This window comes from Epinephelus fuscoguttatus, linkage group LG17 (assembly GCF_011397635.1).
Source record: "Epinephelus fuscoguttatus linkage group LG17, E.fuscoguttatus.final_Chr_v1".
Lineage (NCBI taxonomy): Eukaryota > Metazoa > Chordata > Actinopteri > Perciformes > Serranidae > Epinephelus > Epinephelus fuscoguttatus.
In genome coordinates, this window is record NC_064768.1 from 20,355,897 (window position 1) to 20,377,842 (window position 21,946).

General features: G+C 40.9%; 1 protein-coding gene across 5 annotated transcripts in view; it reads right to left on the bottom strand.

Moving 5' to 3' along the window:
• Positions 1–1,469: 1,469 nt before the first annotated feature.
• Positions 1,470–21,946, bottom strand: part of LOC125905187 (snake venom 5'-nucleotidase-like) — a 30,308-nt gene continuing 9,831 nt past the window's right edge. Inside the window, exons 5-11 of one of the 5 annotated variants that reach the window (XM_049603077.1) lie at positions 17,536–17,733; positions 14,415–14,569; positions 8,249–8,357; positions 7,533–7,682; positions 6,885–7,085; positions 6,718–6,797; positions 3,165–3,310 (exon numbers count right to left, since the gene is read on the bottom strand). In XM_049603077.1, coding sequence (XP_049459034.1) covers positions 3,230–3,310; positions 6,718–6,797; positions 6,885–7,085; positions 7,533–7,682; positions 8,249–8,357; positions 14,415–14,569; positions 17,536–17,733 — 974 coding nt within the window. In that variant the 3' untranslated portion in view covers positions 3,165–3,229. Of the gene's footprint in view, positions 2,022–3,164; positions 6,798–6,884; positions 7,086–7,532; positions 7,683–8,248; positions 8,358–14,414; positions 14,570–17,535; positions 17,734–21,946 lie in introns of those variants that run through there. The other 4 variants (XM_049603075.1, XM_049603078.1, XM_049603076.1 and 1 more) reach the window with 4 other exon arrangements.

Consider the following 21,946-nt stretch of genomic DNA (forward strand, 5'->3'; position numbering starts at 1 on the left):
TTTTAGACTATGCATCCACTACAATAAAGGATTTAATTTGTACACTGTCAGATGTGGCACAAAGCTTCCTGGAGATGTATGCTTCTGCAATCTTGTATACAAAATGTTTACTTTTCCTCCTCTCTCCTGTCCTCTTAAGCATATCAAAAATTCCCTTTAACTTTGTTTGACAGTTGGACAGGACACAGAACTACTGGAACTACTACTAACAGGAAACTATGTGCTACTGGTACAGGCCATTAAAATAAGAGACAGAGTGTATGTCGTCATCATAGTTACAGTTTAAAGGCCTTCAAATGAGCACAAAACAGAGTTAGAAGCAAACAGAGAAATCACAGGGAAAACTTCCACTTAACCAGGTTAAGAAATTACAGGAGTTTCCTTTGTTGTGTATCCAACCACTCCCACCCTCTCGCTGCCAACAGTAAGGATCTTACGAGGTAAATAAGAGCTGCCAAAAGTTGAGGCCAGGGTTTCGTCTGTTTTGATGTTGGCGCTGAGAACCATAAAACTGATCTGCTCCAAGAACAGTTTCATGAGTCCCTCCACTCTATTATCAAACTTGTGATTTCCCAATGCCTGAACAACAAAAGGTAAATTCAAATCGAGAACTGCAGATAGACATTCAGAGCTGTTCTCTCTGATATCACATTAAACACAAGTGCAGACATATATGAGTCCTTAATACCCAACACATTTCTCAAAACACTATTCAGCTGTTTCCACACACAATTCGATATTCTCAACTCTTTCTGCAAAACCTTTCACAAAAGTAGCCGAATAAATCAGCCATTGCACTTTCATTCAGCAAACATATGCTTTCAATATAATTAACTATAATTAAGTCACCACAACCTAAACTCAAATACCACACCTTTTTCCAGGTGCAACCCAACCCATGAGTTGGAAGACAGTTGCATCCATTGTTTGAACTTTCAGAAGGTAAAACAGGTAATTTGCCTTGTTGTTGCTGTGATACATGTAATGTTGTAGTACATGTACACAGAATCTAACTCTCAGTGTAGTTTTTACAACAGTGATGGATGAACAGAGGTCACTACCTGGAGGTAGGAAGAGACTTCTCTCAGCTGAAAGGGGGGCTGCCCTGCTGAATGTAGGGATTACAGTAACAGTAATGCCACCCATCTGACTATTCAAACCTGAATAGTTGAAGACCAGGTAGCCCTCCAGTGAAGTGACAGCATCAGCATTTCCACCAATGATGGCTGCTTGTAGTGATGTGTCCATGGATTCTATCTGCATACTAACAGTGTGGACACCATGACAGCCAAAAGGCTACTTACAATCCTAAACATAAATGGTCCCAGCACTCAGTTAAATCTTATAATTTCTTCAGGTAACTTTGGTTTTCTTCTGTATAACTTGCAGTACTGTGTATTTGCAGAGCACTTCTCCATGTCGTTTATGTTTTTAAATTGGTGAATGCATTTCTCAATTTGCTCATGTTTTATTTGCAGCATTTATTTATTTATAAGATGTTTTCCTCAATTGCTTTCAGTAGTTTCTGAACATATACTGACTTTTTATCATGTCATTCATCTCTTCCACAGAAAACAGTGCAGGATTAATTCTTCTATCAAGATTTAAAATACTGCAAAGATTTAAGTAACTTAATAACTCTCTCCTTGTGTTTCTTACCATGCAGTCATACCCCAGTTCGTTCATAAAATACGCAGTCTCAGCTCCTTTGTAGTGGTTGAACCAGGCAGTCCCCTGGAACTGGTCTCCAGCGTCCAGCAGCAGCACGTTGTTCTCGTTGCTGCGGATCCTCTTGATCGTCGTGGCTCTCCGGGCCACCCAGGGAAAACACCCACTGCTGCTGCTGCATTTCCCGGAGTGCTCGCTGGTCTCCTCCACCCGAGCATGAACGTCATTGGTGTGGAGTACAACCAGGTCCCAGGCTGCTGAAGTGGACACCAAGAAGCCCAGCAGGAGGAGGAGGCAGAGCCGATAAAGAGCATTCTGCTCCGGGCGTACTGTTCTCATCTCTTTGCGGTGACCTGTGCACAAAAATATTGAAGTAGGAAATGGGGACAGGAGTTGTTTTTTCTCAAGTGACCTGCAGGAATCTTTCTCTCTTGCATCTATCTGCGCCTTCTGTAAAATGAATTAAACGAGACCTGCCGTCACTATATACTGGAGAGACTGAGTGACAGAGCATGTTAGGAAGGAGGAGGGCATTGGGGAGGATTTTGGTTATATAATTGTTTGTGTTATGAAACAAGTTTCATATGTTCTACGACAAAAAGCTGCGGCAGCCTCCAATGGTCCTCTGCAGGGTGAAGACTGAAGAGACCTCAACACCTGCTGATAAAGAGACAGTATGCAAAAGGAGGATGTTCACTTATGAAAGACTGGAGATGTTTTCGTTAGTTAAACTCTTTTGTTTTCTTCTTGTTCTTAATTTTCTTTATCACTGAACATTAAACAAAGCCAAAGCCATGTATATTGATTAATTATTGTATGGAAAATGCATTTCAGCTCTTTGCTTTATGAGACTTTGTTTTGTGCCAAGTAAGATGCTGATCAACCTGCCATTCATTAATGGCATATTATTGTGGGCACACACGCCCATGCATAATTACCAGCTGTGACAATGTTATGACTTTCCAAGGTTGAGTTGAATGATGGGTGATACCCACTGTATAGACAGTAACACCAGGTATGTGCTGCTCTTATTCCTGCTACACTGTAAAGTCAAGGGTGCAGGCTGGTTTATAAAGTATCAACAGTTTCTTCTTCTTACCCTCTTCTTATCCTACGATTGCAGGCACACGCAGTATTATGAAGTTGTGACAGAAAGAGGCCCTAAAGCATTATTTAAAGGCCCTAATGCTGACCTTTACAACAGAAGTACCCAATTTCCTCTTCCTACCTTTTACTACTTTACTACACTAAGACTGAGGGCATGGGCAGTATTATAAAGTATACACAGTTTCCTCTTCTTACACTCTCCTCATCCTTTACTTACACTGTATGAATGGAGCCGCAGGCTGTTTAATGAAGTTTCCACTCTTCTCCCATTCTCACTCATTTATTTACACATAAACAACAAAGTCTGAGCTGTTTTTTCATTCCTACTTTCTGAATACACAAACAATAAGGCATGCTGGGTGACACAAAAACATTAAAATCTTCTTTATTTCTTAAGTACTATTATTCATCGATATTATGTATTACTTATTTCTTTGCTTTCATTTGGGGTTGTTTAGTTGCTTTTCTTTTTCTTCTCGTCTTCTGATGATGTCACTAATGAGGATGCTGCCATCCCTTTCGTTTCCACGTTTCTCTATAAGAAAAACAAAACAAAAAAACCCAACAACCCATGAATGATTTTATTTCCCAAATATTAGCTACTTCATAGTACAGTACGTTGCCGCCTCACACACACAAAAAAACCTTTTTACATAAAGAACATAAGATGTATCTATACAGTTGCTACTGCACTGAAGAAAACCTGCAGTTAGCAGGCAGGCAAAACTGAAAGACAACTTATTCAGAAAACACAAAGTTGTTGATATATCAAGATAAAATAAAAAAATAAACACAAAATAAAAACTAAGTTGATACTTTTTACACCTAAAAATATTCTAAGGTTCAATTATCCCAAATATATTTCAACTTTATTTACAACCCCAAATTCCAAAGATCTTGGAACACTGTGTAAAATGTAAATAAAATAGCATGCAACAATTCGCAAATCCTTTTTGACCTTTATCCAATTGAATTCAGTTCAAACTAATAAACTTTGTTTTTGTAAACATACACTTACTCTGAATGTGAGGTCTGCAACACATTCCAAAAAAAATTGGGACAGGGGCAGTAACAGCCTGGGAAAGTAGTGGAATGCTAAAACAACAACAACACCTGTTTGAATCATCCCACAAGTAAACAGGTGAATTGGTAACAGATTAAAGTATCATGACTGGGTTTGAAAAAGGCACCCTCGAAAGGGTCAGGTGTTCACAAGCAAAGACGGTCTCTTTGTGAAAACAGCATGGTGAAACAGTCAATCAGTTTCTCAACAAACATTTGCAAGGAGTTTATGGATTTCAGGATCTACAATCCATAGTAACATCAAACGATTCAGAGAAATCAGAAAAATCTGCACGAGAGGCCAGGCTGAAAACCACCATTGAATGGCCATGAACTTTGACCCTTCAGACAGCACTGCATTAAAAACCAATATGATTGCATAAGGAATATGACTACACAGGCTTGGGAAGACTTCAGAAAGCAACTGTCACTACATACATTTTGTCACTGCATCTACAAATGTACGTTAAGACTAACATGCAAAGTGAGAGCCATATGTCAACAACATGCAGAGATGCCGCAGGCTTTTCTGAGATGGACTGACACAAAGTGTGGAAAAGTGTGCTGTGGTGTGACGAGTCCACATTTACAATTGTCTTTGGCAATCATGGATGGTGTTTCATCTGAGCTTAAGAGAAAAAGGACCAACAAGACTGTTACCAGTGCAAAGTTCAAGAGCCAGCATCTGTGATGGTATGTGGTAGTGGCCTCATGGGTAACTCTCACATCTGTGAAGGCACCAAGAGCGCAGAAAGGTACATGCAGGTTTTGAAGAAGAGCATATGCTGCTATCCAGACGACGTCTTTTTCAGAGATATCCCCGTTTATTCAGGCAAGACAATGCCAAGCTACATTCTGTACATGTTACAACAGCGTGGCTTCATAATTTAAAGAGTGTGGGTACTAGAATGGCCTGTCTGCAGTACAGGCCTGGGGCTTCCAAGCATAAGAGTGAAGACAATGTTGTGTCAGAGCCCTACAGTGCAAAGCCTCTTCATCTGTGCCACTGCCTGCAGCTCCCTGTACCAAATAGCGTGAAAATCTGGTGACAAAAACATCCCCAGAAGTACACTGTTCAGCAAACTTAATAGCAAAAAAGAAACAACATAAAAACGACTGCTCAACTTGGACTAATCTCAGTTGACTGTGGGGTCTCTGACTGATGATTCACTTTCATGGGGGCAGCCCCACGCAACACCTAGTCCAGTACTAACGTGCAAGATATTTATGCAAAATAAACTGCAATGAAGAAATTAACAGTCACTGGAGTGCAAAAGAAGTCAGATGTGCATAATTTAGTGGTTTATTTTTACAAATATTTGTGACTATAATGAGTCAATAAAGCTAATACGACTCAAACCATGTTCATTTTGAAGCAATAACACCTTTGTGATGCATCAATATTTTTAAAATTGTCTCCCCAGAAACATTAAAACTAGTAAAATTTAAAATCTAAGACCTAAACTACTGTGTTAAGAGTGTTTTCATTTCATGTTTCAAGAAAGACATGTCAGGATCTCCTGCTTGATAAAATGAAAAGTAAAATCATATTATTTTTCAGAAGTGAGATTTTCAGTCCCATTAAGAGTTACATTCACCGGTCCTGTTGTTCAATTTCATGTCCAATTTGTTTGAAAAAACATTTTCTGTCCTCTCTTGTTTCTGGAACACATCTCTTTACATCACAGTTACAGACTTTAAGAGAGCCTCTGACAGCTTGGACATAACCCCCTTTGGGCTCTCATGTGACGTCACAGCACACAGCAAAGTTCATCAGACGATGTTCCAACACTCATCATGTAGAGCCGTGCAAAACGGCGGCCTCACAGAACCTTTTCCATGGCCACTGGCATCAGACAGACTGCCTGCTGTCCCCCTTGCTCTTTCTGCTGGTAGTGGACTGGATCATGAGAAGATGTGGAATACAGTGGATGCTGTGGTCCCAGCTACATGATCTGGACTTTGCAGATGACACAACCTTAACATGATCCACCCACCCACAGATGCAAGCAAAGACAGACCTGCTAGCAACAACATCTGCCAAGAATGGCCTCACCATCAACAGACAACACCAGGGTAATGCACACCAACAGCACCAGCAATGACTCCATCTGACGGGAAGGACCAGAGTTAGAAGACGTGACCAGCTTCACCTAACTCAAAGGTGTTGTGGGCAAGGGTGGAGGGACAGATGCAGACATTCAAGCCCAATTTGGAAAGTTCAGAACAGCTTTTGTTACACTGAGGCCCATTTCACCAAACTCACCAATGTTCAATCAGTGCTGTTCCATGGTTCAGAAACATGGAGAATAACAAAATCCTCCACCAACAAAGTCCAGACCTTTGTCACCAAGTGCCCAAAAACCATCTGTAAGATACATTGGCCAAACACCATCAGAAATAAAGATGTGTGGGAGGAAACAAACCAAGAGAGAACAGACACCCACATGAGGAAAAGGAAGTGGAGTTGGTCGGATCAGACACACCCTACGGAAGCCCAAAATCAATGTAACCAGACAGGCTCTAATATGAAACCCTCAAGGGCAGAGATAACAAGGAACACCCAGAAACAGATGGAGGAGGTCACCAGACATAGAGGCCAAGGAAATGAAGTAAAGATAGAACTGCAGAAAGTGGCCCGAAACAGTGAGCACTGGAGAAGAATTGTGGATGACTTGTGCTCCACTAGGAGAGAAAGAGTTTAAGTTGTGTTTCTGGTTAAAGTCAGCCTTCCATGCTCCCACACAGAGACCACAGCAGCCCAAGTGAGACCAGAATAACCAGTGGAGTGGTTTGTCCAAGAGCTGAGTTGCTGAGTGGAGTGGTCTGTCCATAAGTTGATTTGAGAGGAGTGGGTTGTATAGAAGTTGAGTTAAGGACCTTAATGCGCCCTTGAAGAGGCGTGTAAACTTTCTGATTTTTCATGATGTATTCCGACACGACTGCAATATCCAAATTCCCTAGAAGGAAATAATGTTGTAAAATGAAGTCAGTTTCAAATATAAAATACTATTACAAATTCATCAAACACAAAACAAACACCTCACCAGTAGTGTGATCAAGCTTCTCATCTGGGATCATGGAGAATCCATCTCCACCCTGCGCTATGAAGGATGGCATCACCATTTTATAAACCGTCTCCGGCTGAACATGTTCATAGCAAGGAACTCGACACTGCACGCAGAGGATGCTGAGGCTTGTCACTCGATTCCCCTCAGGTTTAGAGGGGTCAAACTCTAATTGAATTCCTGTTTGAGGACATGGAAACTTATCCATCAACACATGTCTAAGGATCAACCTTGATTATCTTTGAGGTACCAAGTGAAATATGTCAGTAGCAGAGTATCAAAGTCCAAAAAAATCCACCTACCGGCAGCTCTACGGCCCTGTCTACATGTATTCAAATATTTTACAAATTGATATTTTTCCACTCCATTTTAAAAAGTTATTTTGTCCACACAACCTTCGTTACATAAAATATCTCTGTCCACACTAGAACACAAAAACAACTCCAAACGCTCGCATGCACGAGGTGTTCACACAGACAGTGTTGCTGCTGTGTCACTGTTGCAGAGCTGCCTACTCCTATGAGTACTGTATTTCTACACATTTATGGAGCCATCCAAGCCACTGCATCATGAACAAAATATTCTAAAAATATTTCACAAATAATGTGAAAATACAGTAAAAGATACCTGACACTTGGAGGAACTCTCCTGAGTTCTGGCCATATCGTCTCACTGAGTGTTCAAAGATTTTAAAAAGCGTGGAGCCATTCAGCTCCAGCAGGTCAAATGTATTTCCAAAAGGTAAGACAGAGATCAGGTCCTCCATGGTGATTGAACCTATAGAAAACACATAGCACTGCTTTATTCAGTTCTTCTGACAAAACATTTAGCACATATAACATCCAGTTGTTAATAATTGTGCATAGCATTACTTTGAGGAAAAGCAATATGTTTTAAACAGTAAAATACAGTGCAAGATATGAATAAAAAGTCCCAAATTTAACTTACAAAAGTGCAGTAGGAAACAAATAGCTTCAAGCCCTGATTTACAGAACAGAGGGTCAAAGCAGACTTCAAGTTTAGGTTGTTTCAGATATGTGGAAAATACTAAACTCTACTTCTACACGTTTAGTTTGGACTCTGGGGACAGGAAACAGACTGCATCTGACCATTTTAGAGGTCTGGACACTTCATAACAGCACAGCAGACCAGAAATACACCATTCAGTGATTTATGAACCAACTCTAATACACATTCTTTGCACACAGGAGGCCAGTGCAAAGATCTTAAAACTGGACTAATGTGGTCCCTCCTGGTCTTATTGAGATCTAAATCAGCTGCAGCTGTCTGTGATTCTAAAATATTTCTGTTTTATTTTACTTTCATGAAAATGAGTGACACACCATTCCTGGCACGTTCGTCAATAGACGCACGGACACCTCCTCCGTTGAAGATGCTGGCACTGACATGGTTCCACTGTATACTGTCTGAGAACCTGATGTTGTTGTCAACCTGAATAATGGAAGTGAGAAACAGACTGTCTCAGTCACACAGGGATATTATTTCTAACCTAGTACAATAACTGTAAAGCAGTGTATGTCCCACTATTCCTACAATCCCCTCCAAATCTGCCCCCAAAAAGTTAAGGTTGCATAGTTTGTTATCGCTGTTTTCTATCATTTCATTTTTAATGTTACATAAACACTTGACAATTTTACCTTTTACTCTTAAATCCTGTATTTTAGAATTCTGAACTACTGTCACCCAGAATAACTTTTCACCGGACCACACAAAGCATCTAATCCATAGATGTATGATTAGCTCTACCTCTCATTGCTGTGGTGAATCACAACTGTCTTACACTCGTTTTATTGACTGTTTTATACCATCGTTAACTACTGACTCTTCACTCCTCTCAACTAGCTGGTAGGTACTTCACAAAAATCCTGTAGAAAAAGCATGCAGCGAAAGGCATTTCCGTAAACCGTCTAGGCTAAAAACAACAAGCCTTACCATCTGTTGCAGGACACATTCTAGCCTTCGTGCTTCAAAAACTTACATCTATAGAAAAGTTTTGTCTCATTTTGAACCAGACCATCTGCAGATCATTTCTATACCTGATAAGTTATGATCTACCAAGGTAAAGCATGATGAGAGATGAACAAAATCCCTTTTGTTATTAAATTTGCTGCCATCTTGATGTAGGAAAGCCAGGAGGGACAATTCCATTGGTTGCTGCTGCGCTGTGGGCATTATCTAGAGTGGCCATGATCGGTTGCAGCGGCTGTGCCATAGATGGACCACAACCACCTGGAGGAGATCAGTACTCTTCTGAATACACTTCTCTAGTTTAGGGCTTGATGCAGTACCACCACTCAGACATTCATCTAATATTTTCCCTCGGCCACTCGTGCTATTGCGAGAAAAATCCCCTGCAGCCCAGAAAATATAGACCACCATTGTAAATGAGATGTGTTAATAACTACTGACAAATCAAATCAACTTCATTTATATAGCACTTTACACACAACACAGTTGATCTAAAGTGCTTTACAGCACGCATAGGAAAACAAAATCAAAAGACAGAACAACAGAAGAGATAGGAAATCAGAGTGATGATTAATAATAATGACTAATAATGAAATACCTGAACTGGTTAATATAACCTAATGAGCAGAGGTGTGTTTTGAGATGACTCTTGAGGACCTCCATATTGGGGGAGAACCAGGTGGTGTGAGAAAGAGAATTCCACAGTTCTGGAGCAGTGACAGAAGGTCCAGTCCCCACAACACTTAAGGCTGTTGCACAGCAAGTTCGTATTTTTAGTATGCATTTTTCAGTCTGTCATCTAATAAAAACCATTACACAAAGAAACCTTGCACATTTATTCTAATGTGTTTTATCGTTCTATTTATCGTTCTAACCCTCTCGCATTTACTTTTAAACAAGCAATTATTTAGGACCTAAAATACGGACTTGCTGTGCAAAGGCCTTTAGTTCTGGATCTCTGGACAGACTGAAGTCCTTGATCAGATCATCTTTGACAGTGTGATATGGGGACATGAGTTCTGTGATGTAAGAATGGGCGAAACCATTTAACACCTTGTAAACAAACATCAGCAAATCAATTCTGTAGCAAACAGGCAGTCAGTGTATGAAGGCAAGAATGGAGTAATGTGCTCCCTCTTTCCTAACCTTGTCAAAACCACTGCTGCTACATTTTTAACATGACTAAGATATTTTTGTATGTGTTTTAACAGAGGGGGCCAGTGGGCCAAGATGAGAAGAAATGACGTCAGTCAAACGCTGTGGTCCAGATAACATAACATTGGTTCTGCTCTCATTAAGCTAAATAACATTTGTAGTCATACAGGATTTGACATCTTGAAGACAGTAATTGAGGTTGGTTTGTTTGTTGTAGTTATTAGTGTCAATGGGTAGCAGATCTGTATATCATCCATGGAACAGTGAAAAGTTATGCGGCCTAGTGGAAGCAAATAGATGGAGAAGTGGACTGGACCAAGTTTGGAACCTTGGGGGACACCACAGGACAAGGGGGCAGAGTTTCTAACAGAGACACTGAATGATTTGTGAGATAAATATATAGAAAACCAGTTTAGGGTAAAACCAGCAACCCCCACCCTTAGGTTTAACCTGTGAATAAAATCATCTACTATGTCAAAAGCTGCAGCTGGGTTTAGGAGTCAGCAGCTAGAAGGTCATTAGTTTTTTTTCTGTGATGCAGATTCAGTACTGTGAGGAGCTCTGAGTTTAAGTTTTCCTAATGATATTCTTCAAGATGAGTGACCACATGTACCACCTTACACCTTCAGCAGTCTTTACTGACAGCTGAAACAATCCAACATTTTCATTTTCTCAGATCTCTATGTGTTTGATCAAGACAATGAGGTTAAGACAGACTTCATCAGGCAAATAACTCTCTCTCTCTCTTTCTCTTTCTCTGTCCTTCTATCCTTCACCTTATCTGTTTGCATGTATGTAACAAATAATTACTATGACATTAATATACAAATATGCAATATTATCAGTACTTCATTATGGTGTGAGAGTTGTGTGTGTATGAATGTACTTTTTGGATATGTGCCATGCACCTTTCATCACATCCCTTTAAGACTTTCAAGAGTACTTGGCTGGGATAGATCATCTTGTTTTGCTTGACCTTTTCTTGTAGCAAGCTAATCATTATATAATTAGTTGGTGTTTCTCAGCTGTTTCCATGTAAGATGATGTAACAGTCATTGCAATGGCCTAGTTTAAAGAATGGATTTAAAGGTCCCAAAGATGGGATTTGGAGAATATGGCGACTGGGTCAACGCCTTCAGCTGTTTGTCACATCCTTCCAACCATTCCTGAGAAATTTTTGTGAAGTGGCATGAGATTATCTTGCTGGGGGGCCACTGCCATTGGGAGTATTGTTGCCATGAGGGGCTGTACTTTGTCTGCAACAGAGTTTGGGTGGGTGGAGCATGTCAAGTGGCATCCACATGAATGCCAGAACCTAAGATTTCCCAGCAGAACATTGCATTGTCAACTGCAATCGCGATGTCAGGCTGTGCAGTTACATAACCACATAAAAGGCTACGATTTGTGATTTAATGTAAATAAATGTTAACGTGTGTGCCTGTGAACGTGACTGCCTCTCCTGTAGTGTGTGGAGTTTGTTGACATCACGCCCACAAGCTATCCTGGTGAGTGCAGCCGGCGTGCAGCAGTGACAAACACAGATGCTGAAGAAGAGCATGAGCTCGACCAAGAACAGCCTGAGTTGGTGGCGAAAAAAACGCAACGTCTATTACATGGCGATACTTTGGATTCAGGTACGGCGACGGTGAACAGAAAGACGTGCTGTGTAAGTGTAAAAGTTAAAGTCGCCACGTCCCGCAGCAACACGACCAATCTATATCAACACTTGAGACAACACAGCACAGGGAAAAGTAGGAAGAGTGCATGCGAGAGAAAGCCGAGCCGTGTAACGTTAAAGACAAGAGACAACTGAAAGCCGCCAGAGCCTCATAAAACAACATCCAAGCACAGTTAAGCAAACATTTGTAAGTGTCACAGGGAAAATTGAGCAGTTTTGCTCGGTTTCGGCCCACTTGACATGCTGCTGTGTTGTGCTATGGTGTGCTGGAATTTGTCATTTACGTGACAACGCCTGAACGCAACACAGGCTCGCTCCGCTGTGTGTACAGTTCCGTGCTGCGCTGCTGTGTGAGCAGCGTGTTTGACTGCGCTCAGTCTGTTGATGGTCATTGACACACTGTCTGTCCATAACAATAACTATGTGAGGTCAATGCCCCCCTAATATAATGTAGGGAAACACTGAATCAAGCAAAAAGACTCATGATACCATTTATTTATTATATTATATACTGTAATTATATTTTAATCGCAATTGCAAATCGCGATATTGTCCACCATAATCACAATTGCACATTTTTATCAAATCGTGCAGCACTAATTGTCAGTGGTTTTAATGTTGTGGCTGACTGGTGTATATGTATAGCAATGAGAGGGCTGATGTGCAGTGGTATAAGTCTCGACGGTCACGAGGGGGTCAAGGAAAGATGTTTAAATGCCAAAAGGGTGCTTTTTTTCTTGTTAGATGGAGTAATGCAATACAATGTTTGTGTCACCCTGAAGTCACTCTGCCTCTAGCTTTTTTTTGGCTGAAAGAAGGTCATATTTTTTCTTAAACCTCTTTCCTGTGGCAAGTCAGTCATATAATCAGTGGGTGTCAGTTACTTACCTGGAAGATACCCTTACACTTAGTCATTTTAATGGCCTAGTTTAAGGGGGAAATTAAAGGTTAATTTGAAGTTGTTAACAGGCTGTAAAAATTACTGATGTAGCTACTGAGCTGTTACCCATTGTCATCGACTATTTGTGGACTCCTGTTTTGAAACCTCGAGTTTGGCATTTTGCCTGTCACCATCTCTGTGTTTTGGAGACAGAGGTAACCATATTTAGATGAGAGGCTGGTGCTAGGGAGGAGTGAGGGGTGGATCTGTCTAAGAAACTAAGGACGCTCACGACCTCTCCTTTTATCAAAGACACTGGGACTCTGTCCTCTTATTATTTACAAGATGATGTTTGGCAGCTATGTGTGATTTGTTTGTTCGTTTGATTTTTGTTCTTGTTACTTTAAAAGTATGTTTAAAAATCAATAAAAATAAAGTAACAAAAAAGGAGAAACTAAGGACACTATTCACAGACAGCCATTATCTAACCAAAACTAGGACCAAAAGTGTTTTTTGTACCAGGCTGTAAACATGTCTATTTCTGCTGTAAAGTTGGACATTTTAACATGTGGGTCTAGCAAATGTTAGACTGAAGATGGAAACAGAGTGTGATGAGTTGACTGATAGATCTGTTCTGTATGATAGAAGGCAGATTTGCCACCAGATTACCATAAGGGCACCCCAAAATACCATTATGGCATTTTGGCCAAACGGCACACCTAGTTCCAGTAAGCAGGAATGATAATTTATGATGATGAAGTATTTGATGTAGTATATACTCTTACACGTCATTTTAATGGCCTAGTTTATGGGAGGAAGTGAAAGGTTAATTTGAAGGGTTGTTAACAAGCTATAAAAAATAATTGATATACCTACCGTGATGTTACCCATTGTCATCAACTATTGGTGGACTCCAGTTTCAAAATAACAAAAAAGGAAAAAGGCCCAACACAAAAGTTTGTGCACCCTACATGGTCAGCCCTTAGTAACGCCCCCTTTGGCAAGTATCAAAGCTGTTAAACACTTTTAGTAACAAGCAAAGAGTCTTTCAATTCTTGTCTGGGGGATTGTCACCCATTCTTCCTGCAACGGGCTTCTAGCTCTGTGAGATTTTTGGGCCGTTTTGCATGCACTGTTCTTTTTGACCTATTTCTTGTCACAAGCCAGTCATTATATAATTAGTTGGTGTTTCTCAGCTGTTTCCTTGTAATATGCTCTAACAGTCATTTCAATGGCCTAGTTTAAAGGAGGAATTTAAACGTGCAACAGATGCTCGATCAGATTGGGATTTGGGGAATTTGAAGACCGGGTCAACACCTTGAGCTTAATGTCATGTTTCTCTGGCCATTCCTGAGCAATTTTTGTGATTAAATTTAATGATCAATTATCTGCCCTGCAACTACAAATCCATCAACTGCTGCTGAAGGTAAAAAAAACAACAGCAACAAAAAACAACACACAAATAGTTTTGCTAACCTCCAAATTTAGAGAGGGGACAAAGAATGATACAAAGCGCATAAACACACACACACACACACACACACACACACACACACACACAAATGTCATCTTTATGGTTCAGCTGACAAGTCGAAAGTTATGTGCACCTTGTGTAGTTGGCTGCAAGTGAGGAGTGAGGGGAGGTTTATTCAGTTCAGTTGGTTGCAATCTGCAGCCTCACCGTTAGATGCCATTAAATCCTTCACATTGCTCCTTCAAAGCTAGTTTTCATTTGCAGTCCATTTATTTTAGGTTAGTATGTGCCATGGTCTCTGCACTGTGAAATTTATCATCACTAAATACTTACCATGGCATCACAGATCAGGTTTCCAAGGTTGCATTCCCCAAATCGACACTCCACACGGGTGCCGTTCAGGAAGACCAGAGTGTTTCCCACCACTTGAGTCGAGTAGTTGGCAAGACCCTTTTTCCATTCCTCCACGTCAGCCAGAACATCTGGATCTGGACAAGACATTCAGTCATTCATATAAGAGACAGATAAAGTCAGCAATGTTATGTGGAATCAATGAAATCTCCTTGCACAGCCACAGATCGTCAGGTGCTGGTAGGAAGCAGGAACGTGAGTCATAAGATATGCAAAAAAATTCCTCCGCACACTGACATGGACTTTACTATCGAAATTTAATGAAGGGAACAACGCGTTTTGCGTTTAGCGTCATCAGGTTCACCTTATCAGGTCTGACCTAAGCATTCTCAGGTGTGTTTAAATGCTTGCTGGTCACATGACCCATTTCGTTTTTTCTTTTTTCTCTTTTTTTCTCTTTGTCTAAGCAAGACTCAAAAAATACAAAAACAATACAATTACATACATCATGAAGTTGAAAAAATATGCATCAACCATGGTATAAGTTAAAAACATAAGAATTTCAATGCATGAATAACCCAGTCTACTTACACAATATTACACAAAGCGAAGATAAGAGGTAGAATTACTACAAAGAGGCACCATATGAATAATATACATTGATAATATATATCCTGCAATTCTATCCTTTACTCACTACTCCGCAGATAGTGCAGGCTCGACTTTCCTTACATAGGACAGTACAGTTTTCTTAAGCTTTCTTTTATGTATCCTACAGGGCAAAAAAGAAACAAAAACAGGTTAAAGAAAACAACTCAAATCCTGTGAATCATTCATTCCAAAAGGTTCAACAGTAGACAGTTCATTAATCCAAAACGCGCTTCCCTTCTCAGGAGCTGCTTAATGATGTTCCCCCCTCTCGGATTAGGCAACACTCTTTCAATTCCAATGAATCTAAGGGAAGCTGTAGAACCATGATTTTTATCTTTATAATGTCTTGCGATGGCGTAATCAAAATTATTATTTCTGATTGCCGCTTTGTGCTCAGCAATCCTCAACTTCAGATTACGCTTTGTTTGACCAACATACATCAAGCCACATGGGCAAATAAGCACATAAATTACATGAGTGGAAAGACAATTGATAAATTCTTTTACATTATATTTCTTTCCGGAATGGGGATGATTAAATGTTTTTGTATCAAATGTATTGGCACAATGTGCACATTTTCCACATCTATAATTTCCATAAACTTGCTGAGAAAGCCAGTTGGTTTGTTTTAGTTCACTATACATGGAACTGACAACAATGTCTCTCACATTTCTGCCTCTCTTGAAACAAAATAGAGGTCTGGAGGCAGATAGATGGTTTAGGCTCGGGTCACATTCTAGTACTTTCCAATGTCTATTGATAATTTGTTTGACTTGCCTCGAAACTGTAGAATATTCTGACACAAAGGTGGTTCTGTTTACATTTTCATACTGAGAAGGTGGAGGGTATAATAATTTCTCCCTCTCCCTCTCGTTAGCCTTCTCAATTGCCCTGTCAATAAGGGATTTGTCATATCCCCTTTGTTTGAACCGTTCAGCCATTTCTTTAGTCTTAATGATGTAATCCTCTTCATTACTGCATATTCTTCTCAACCTTATGAACTGCCCGTATGGGATATTTTTAATGAGATGGTCAGGATGGAAACTAGTAGCATGTAAAATAGTGTTTCTATCAGTGTTTTTACGATAGATAGATGTCTCCAATCTCCTGTTGTCATTCACAGAAATAAATAGATCTAAAAAATGAATCTCTTTTTGACTATATCCATAGTGAATTTCAAGTTAGGATATGTCCCATTAATGTAAACATTGAATGCCTTCAGGTCATCTTCACTGCCTACAAATCCCATCACAATGTCATCAATAAATCTGCGAAAAAACAAAATGTTACCAGAAAATGGGTTGTTATTAAATATATGCTTTTCTTCCCACAGTCCCATATACAAATTTGCATAGTTAGGGGCAAAAGGTGACCCCATACTCGTGCCTTGAGATTGCAAATAATATTTTTTATCAAATATGAAGTAATTAGACTTCAGAATAAACTCTGTCAATATCATCAGCAGTTCGGCAGGGAGAACATCTTTTCTAGGTTCCAGGTAAAAGTCCATGGCTTCTAGGCCACCTTCATGTGGGATGTTGGTATAAAGCGTAATCTGAAGTTGAGGATTGCTGAGCACAAAGCGGCAATCAGAAATAATAATTTTGATTACGCCATCGCAAGACATTATAAAGATAAAAATCATGGTTCTACAGCTTCCCTTAGATTCATTGGAATTGAAAGAGTGTTGCCTAATCCAAGAGGGGGGAACATCATTAAGCAGCTCCTGAGAAGGGAAGCGTTTTGGATTAATGAACTGTCTACTGTTGAACCTTTTGGAATGAATGATTCACAGGATTTGAGTTGTTTTCTTTAACCTGTTTTTGTTTCTTTTTTGCCCTGTAGGATACATAAAAGAAAGCTTAAGAAAACTGTACTGTCCTATGTAAGGAAAGTCGAGCCTGCACTATCTGCGGAGTAGTGAGTAAAGGATAGAATTGCAGGATATATATTATCAATGTATATTATTCATATGGTGCCTCTTTGTAGTAATTCTACCTCTTATCCTCGCTTTGTGTAATATTGTGTAAGTAGACTGGGTTATTCATGCATTGAAATTCTTATGTTTTTAACTTATACCATGGTTGATGCATATTTTTTCAACTTCATGATGTATGTAATTGTATTGTTTTTGTATTTTTTGAGTCTTGCTTAGACAAAGAGAAAAAAAGAGAAAAAAGAAAAAAAGAAAAAACGAAATGGGTCATGTGACCAGCAAGCATTTAAACACACCTGAGAATGCTTAGGTCAGACCTGATAAGGTGAACCTCATCAGCAATGTTATGTATTTCATGCCTGAAAAGGGCTTTAGGAAAGTATTTCTCCCTACAACATGAAGAGAGGGAATGAAACACCCAACAGGAACAATTTAACCTCATATCTAAGGTGGATCAGACTGACACAAAAACTAAATGAGGAACAAGAGAAGCAGATTTAGTTTCGGTGTCTTTACCCTGTGGGATGCTGCTGTCCAGCAGGATGGGGTTTCCTGTGGCATTTACCACATTCCCAGCATTGTCAAAGGTCACCTTCAGATAACCCAGATATTTTCCAAAGGCATAGGCCTGCACAACAGGAACCTGCCGTCCATCATCTGATTGCACCATGAGTGGATAAGGACCAGCAGGGACTTCAGTAGAGGGAGGGGATCCTAAAAAATAAAGGACAGAAAGAATGAAAGATACAGTGACTGTGATGAAATCTACAATGTTTGTTAAAATGTCCAATGATGCCAGGGCTCCAACTAAATTTGTTCATTAACCATCTAAACTGTACACGTAAAAGGTGCAAGTTTATTTTTAGATGACATTACATTGGACATCTCATGTATTTTTCACTTGCCCAATCAGACAACTGCATGAGGCATTCCACATGCCGTACGTTGGCAAGTTGCAATAAAATAGGCTGCACCCAGTGAAAGCATGAGAATGAGCTGCAGCTGAAAACCCTGCCCACAAAGTGAAAATGACATCTGACAGGAGTGCAACTGCAGCGCACAGACACTGAAAGTGAAAGCATCCCGGAGCGCTTTGTCAAGACAGCAGCAGAAAGCAGCAGCAGAATAACAAGTGTGTTCCTGTATGTGCGTTGCACATCAGGCACACAAATAAAATGAATCATCATGACTATCATTTATCATAATTTGTCCGCACATATCCCACATCTGCATGCACATGAGATAGTTTACCGCACCCAAAAAATGCGTCAGGGCATAACACAAACACATCCACCAATTTCACAGATACCAGGCAACTGACAGGTGTAACTGAACTCAGCTGGAACCTCATCAAGGGACGCTCTACCCGCTACTCTCTATAAAGGCTTTGCCACATCACACATGTGTGAGATACCATGGCTGCTTTACAGCATATTCTCGCCGCTAACCAGCAGCGTTGCTGTGTATATGTAAATGCATTTGTGCGTCAGCACTTCAGCCCACTCGACGTGCTGTCAGACCAGTCTGTCCAAATGAAGTACCGGCTGCCCCATCTGGGATACAACGCCTCATCAACTTAGTGTCTCCACACATCCACACATACATGCAGTGGTCGAATTGTTAATTTTTAACAAGGGGGATGCAATGTAGCTTTAATTTTTTTTGCATGCACACATCATCAAATATGACAGCACAGATGCGCAAAATTGATCAAGATAAAGAAAAATGGCATGACCTATACCTGCTGCTTTTAATAACACAAATAATGCAGTAGTATTGCTATTACAATACAGACAAAAAACATTTTAGAGTTTAAATAAGAGTAGTTCCGAAATAGCTGTGAAAATTAATCTTAGAGTCACTCTTATCCTACAGACATTTCCTTAGCCAGTTATAATTTCTCCTTACCTGTGAAGCCTTGGGCTGATAATTGGTGATGCTGTCAGGTGCCTGTCCTGATACCTGCCTGGTTTCTCCCTGTCCCTCTTCTATCTATTGCAATAATATAGATAATATATGTGCAAAGCAAAATTTAGAAATAGAATTAAGAATAGTAGTGGTGACATAGCTGTGGAAATGAATTGCACAATTGGTCACTTTTATGCTATAGATATTTTCTCTCAGCCAGTTATAATCTCTCCTCACCGGTGAGGACCTTGCAGTATCTCTGTGCCACTGTCTCCTCCCTGACCCTGCTCTTTCTATTGTGGCAATAAAGATTAAAAAAATATGTGCAAATCAATAGTGAGCACAAGTTCTGTGCATAAATTAAGGAGGAGTGGGTTTATTCCTAGCATGAAAATAGCTAGCAAGTGATTTAAGATAGGTAACAATAACATTAGTATTCTTGTTAACTATCTTAACTTGATATATTGGCATCTATTAATTAGTCATCATTTATCTAACATAGCACACGTCTGGTCTGTGATTGATTCAGATCACAACATGACAGCGTGTGTATGCCACCTGGCGCCGCCTTCTCATGGTGCGTTTAAAGACGGCTCGGAAAAACACGTTACCACGTTAAAAATGCATTGAACGGTTGTAACGGCTGCGCGGAGGGTGGAGGGCACAGGGCACAGATACGGGAAGTGCGGGGGGACATGTTCCCTGTGCCCCCCCCCCCCAAATTACATACATGACCTGTTTTCCCTTCTGAAAGTTCAAACAATGGATGCAGCCATCTAATAGCTCATGGGTTGGGTTATTATAATAATAATAATAATAATAATAATAATAATACATTTTATTTAAGGGCGCCTGTCATGGCACTCAAGGTCATCTTACAAAAGTACAGAAGTGCATAAAAACAGGGATAAAAACAAACAATAAAATACAATGGACAGTGCAAAGATCAGACGGAGTATGAGAGTTTGAAAAGATGGGTTTTCAGTCTGATTTTAAAGAGGGGTAAGGAGTCCGTGTTGCGGAGGTCAGGGGGGAGGGAGTTCCAAAACAGAGGAGCCGAGCGGCTGAATGCTCGGCCCCCCATGGTGACGAGGCGAGCAGAAGGAACAGAGAGATGGATGGAGGAAGAGGATCGGAGGGTACGGGTAGGTACAGAGATATTAATGAGGTCAGAAAGGTATGGAGGGGCAAGACTGTGGATGGCTCTGTATGTATGGAGTAGGATTTTGTATTGAATGCGGTATGTGATGGGGAGCCAGTGGAGCTGCTGCAGGATGGGTGTGATGTGGTGAGTGGATGGTGTTCTTGAAATGATGCGAGCTGCTGAATTCTGTACCAGTTGAAGTTTATGGAGGGTTTTCTGGGGGAGGCCAAACAGAAGAGAATTACAATAGTCAAGTCTGGAGGTGACTAAACTGTGAACCAGAATGGCGGTGTGAGGGGTGAGAGAGGGGCGGAGGCGGTTGATGTTTCGGAGGTGGAAGTAGGCAGACCGGGTTATGTTATTAATGTGTGCTGTGAAGGAGAGTGTGCTGTCGAGGATGACACCCAGACTCTTTACCTGAGGGGAAGGGGAGATGGAGGAGTGGTCGAATGGAATGGTGAAGTTATTGGACTTGTTGAGAGTGGATTTAGAGCCAATTATTAACATTTCTGTTTTATCACTGTTTAATTTGAGAAAATTGAATGTGAACCAGGACTTTATTTCAAGGAGACAGTTCGTGAGGGAGGAAGGCGGGAGGATGGAGTCCGGTTTGGAGGAGATGTAGAGCTGGGTGTCATCCGCGTAGCAATGGAACTGTATATTGTGCTTACGGAGGATGTGACCAAGTGGGGGGATGTAAATGATGAAGAGCAGGGGCCCCAGGACTGAGCCCTGGGGCACACTTGTGGTGACTGGGAGGAGGTGGGTAGTGAATGATTTGAGCTGAATGAACTGAGTGCGGCCAGAGAGGTATGATTTAAACCAGGTGAGGGGGGTGTGGGTGATGCCAATAGTGCAAAGTCTGTCCAGGAGGATGGTGTGGGAGATGGTGTCAAAGGCCGCACTCAGATCAAGCAGGATGAGTACGGATAAAAGACCAGAATCAGCAGCAAGGAGGAGATCATTGGTTATTTTTAGGAGGGCTGTTTCAGTGGAGTGAAGGGGACGGAAACCAGATTGAAATTGTTCATATAGATCGTTGTGGAGCAGATGAGAGTGAAGTTGATTGGCAACAGTTTTTTCAAGGATTTTGGAAAGAAAAGGAAGATTAGAGATAGGACGGAGGTTATTGAGGTTGTTGGGGTCGGCACCAGGTTTTTTGAGTGTGGGAGTGACAGCAGCTGTTTTAAGGGGTGAGGGGACAATACCAGTGGTGAGGGAAGAGTGGGTTATGTGTGTGATGAGAGGGGCCAGAGAGGGAGCAGCAGCTTTAACAAGAGCCGTTGGAAGGGGGTCCAGTTGACAGGTGGAGGTTTTGGATTTTTTGATGAGATCAGCAATTTCAGAGACAGAGGGCAGGGTGAATACTGAGAATGACTGAGAAGGGGGAACAGCAGGTAGAAAGGAGACGTTCTAGCTGACGTCCTTTGGCCTTAAGTTGACGGAGAGTGGGAGTGAACCAAGGTGACGAGTGGGTGAAGGTGACTGATGTGGTTTTGAGAGGGGCCAGGCTATCCAGGAGATTTTGGAGGCTGCTGTTATAATGGGAGACCAGATTGTCCGGGGTTGAAAAGCAGTCAGCAATGGGGAGGCAGTCAATACCAGCAGTGAGAGAGTCAACTGGAATGTTTTTGATATTCCGGAAGGAGATGGTGCGTAGGGGGATTGTCCTGGAAAGATTGAGTGTTACACTGAAGGAGAGCAGCATGTGATCCGAGTACGGGAGAGCATCTGCCTTACAGTCAGAAGGAGTAAAACCAGAGCAGCAAATTAAATCTATGTCCTTTGGAATGTGTAGGGAAAGTGGTGTATTGCTGTAAATCAAAACTGTCCAGGCAGGATATAAAGTCACGGGTAAGGGGATTATTACTGTTG